General features: G+C 58.0%; 1 protein-coding gene across 1 annotated transcript in view; it reads left to right on the top strand.

Moving 5' to 3' along the window:
* The window catches only part of EMH_0065300 (XRN 5'-3' exonuclease N-terminus domain-containing protein, putative), a gene marked incomplete at both ends in the record, with an annotated part of 5,028 nt that overhangs the window by 158 nt on the left and 3,324 nt on the right, over nt 1–1,546 (top strand). The window contains 1 exon segment of the mRNA XM_013498366.1: nt 1–1,543. Coding sequence (XP_013353820.1) covers nt 1–1,543 — 1,543 coding nt within the window.

Below are 1,546 nucleotides of genomic sequence, written 5' to 3' on the forward strand. Positions count from 1 at the left end.
CCTGCTTCGCCTGAAACCTCTCTGCACTCATTGGGGGCCCCTTGGCTTTCACGCTCCACGCCTTGCTGCTGCTGCTGCTGCTGCTGATTACCTGGGGAGCAGCAGCAGCAGCAGCAGCAGCAGCAGCAGCAGCAGCGGAGTAGTGTGCCGGTGGCTTCGCCCCCGCCCAGTGTATACGACTGATCTCTGGCGCAGCAGCAGCAACAGCAGCAGCAGCAGCAGCAGCACAGCAGCAAAAGGTATTCCTCACTTCTATCGGTGGCTATGCAACCAATTCCCTACCTGCGTGCAGCCCCTACAAAGATATGTATGGCGCAGAGCAGCAAGACCCAGCAGCAGCAGCAGCAGCAGCAGCAGCAGCAGCAGCAGCAGCAGCAGCAGCAGCAAGAGCAGCACGGCTAAGGATCTTGCAAGGGAACGTATGCTGCAGCAGCTCCTTAAAGAGGATGAATTGCTGCTGCAGCAGTATCGAGGGGAAGATGCAGCAGCAGCAGCAGCAGCAGCAGCAGCAGCAGACTCCTTCAGTTTGTTGCAGCGCAACCGAGACAACCAACAGCAGCAGCAGCAGCAGCAGCAGCAGCAGCAGCAGCAGCAGCAAGTGCCTATCGATGCCTTGCTGATAGATTTCAATGCTCTGATGCATCTCTGTATTCACGGCCACCTTCCTTCTTCTCTCCCCGCCCTCACTTTGCTGCAGCAGCAGCAGCAGCAGCAGCAGCAACAGCAGCAGCAGCAGCAGCAGCCACAAGAACAACAACAACTCCTACAGCAACAACAACAACAACAACAGCAGCAGCAGCAGCAGCATCAGCAGCAGCAGCAGCATGTGCTGCAGCCCCTGCAGCCGCTGCAGCAGCAGCACATCCCGCTGCTGCTGCAGCGTGTGTTTTCTTACTTAGATTTGTTGGTGCGGCTGGTGCGGCCTCGTTCTCTTCTTTGTATAACCCTGGATGGGGTCCCCCCAGTAGCAAAGCTCTCGCAGCAGCGCAGCAGACGTTTCAGGCAGCAGCAGCAGCAGCAGCTGCTGCTGCAGCACCAACTACAGCAGCAGCAAGATCTACTCCGTGCAGATGCAGCAGCAGCAGCAGCTGCTGCTGCTGCTGCTGCAACACACACTGCAACAGCCTCTCGACCCCAACCCCCCCCCACCCCACGACCACCACCAGCACCAGCACCACCACCAGCACCACCACCACCAGCAGCAGCAGCAGCAGAAGCAGCAGCAGCAGCAGCAGCAGATGATAGATTTGATATAAATAGTATTGGCCCAGGCACTCGTTTTATGTTTGTTGCCGAAGCAGCACTAAAAAGATATATTTCATACAAACAAAAAAACAGCAGAGTTTGGGGCTGCATGCGCGCAGTTATACTTAGCGGGGCAGATGTACCCGGTGAAGGAGAACATAAACTCATGCAGCTGCTGACGCGGGGGTGCTGGGGGCCCCCCAGTGGGGCCCTTGCTGAGGCCTGGAGCAGCGAGGTACAGCAGCAGCAGCAGCAGCAGCAGCAGCAGCAGCAGCAGCAGCAGCAGCAGCAGCAGCAGCAG

The sequence above is a fragment of the Eimeria mitis genome, genomic scaffold (genome assembly GCF_000499745.2).
Source record: "Eimeria mitis Houghton genomic scaffold, Emh_scaff3372, whole genome shotgun sequence".
In the NCBI taxonomy this organism is placed as follows: Eukaryota; Apicomplexa; class Conoidasida; order Eucoccidiorida; family Eimeriidae; genus Eimeria; species Eimeria mitis.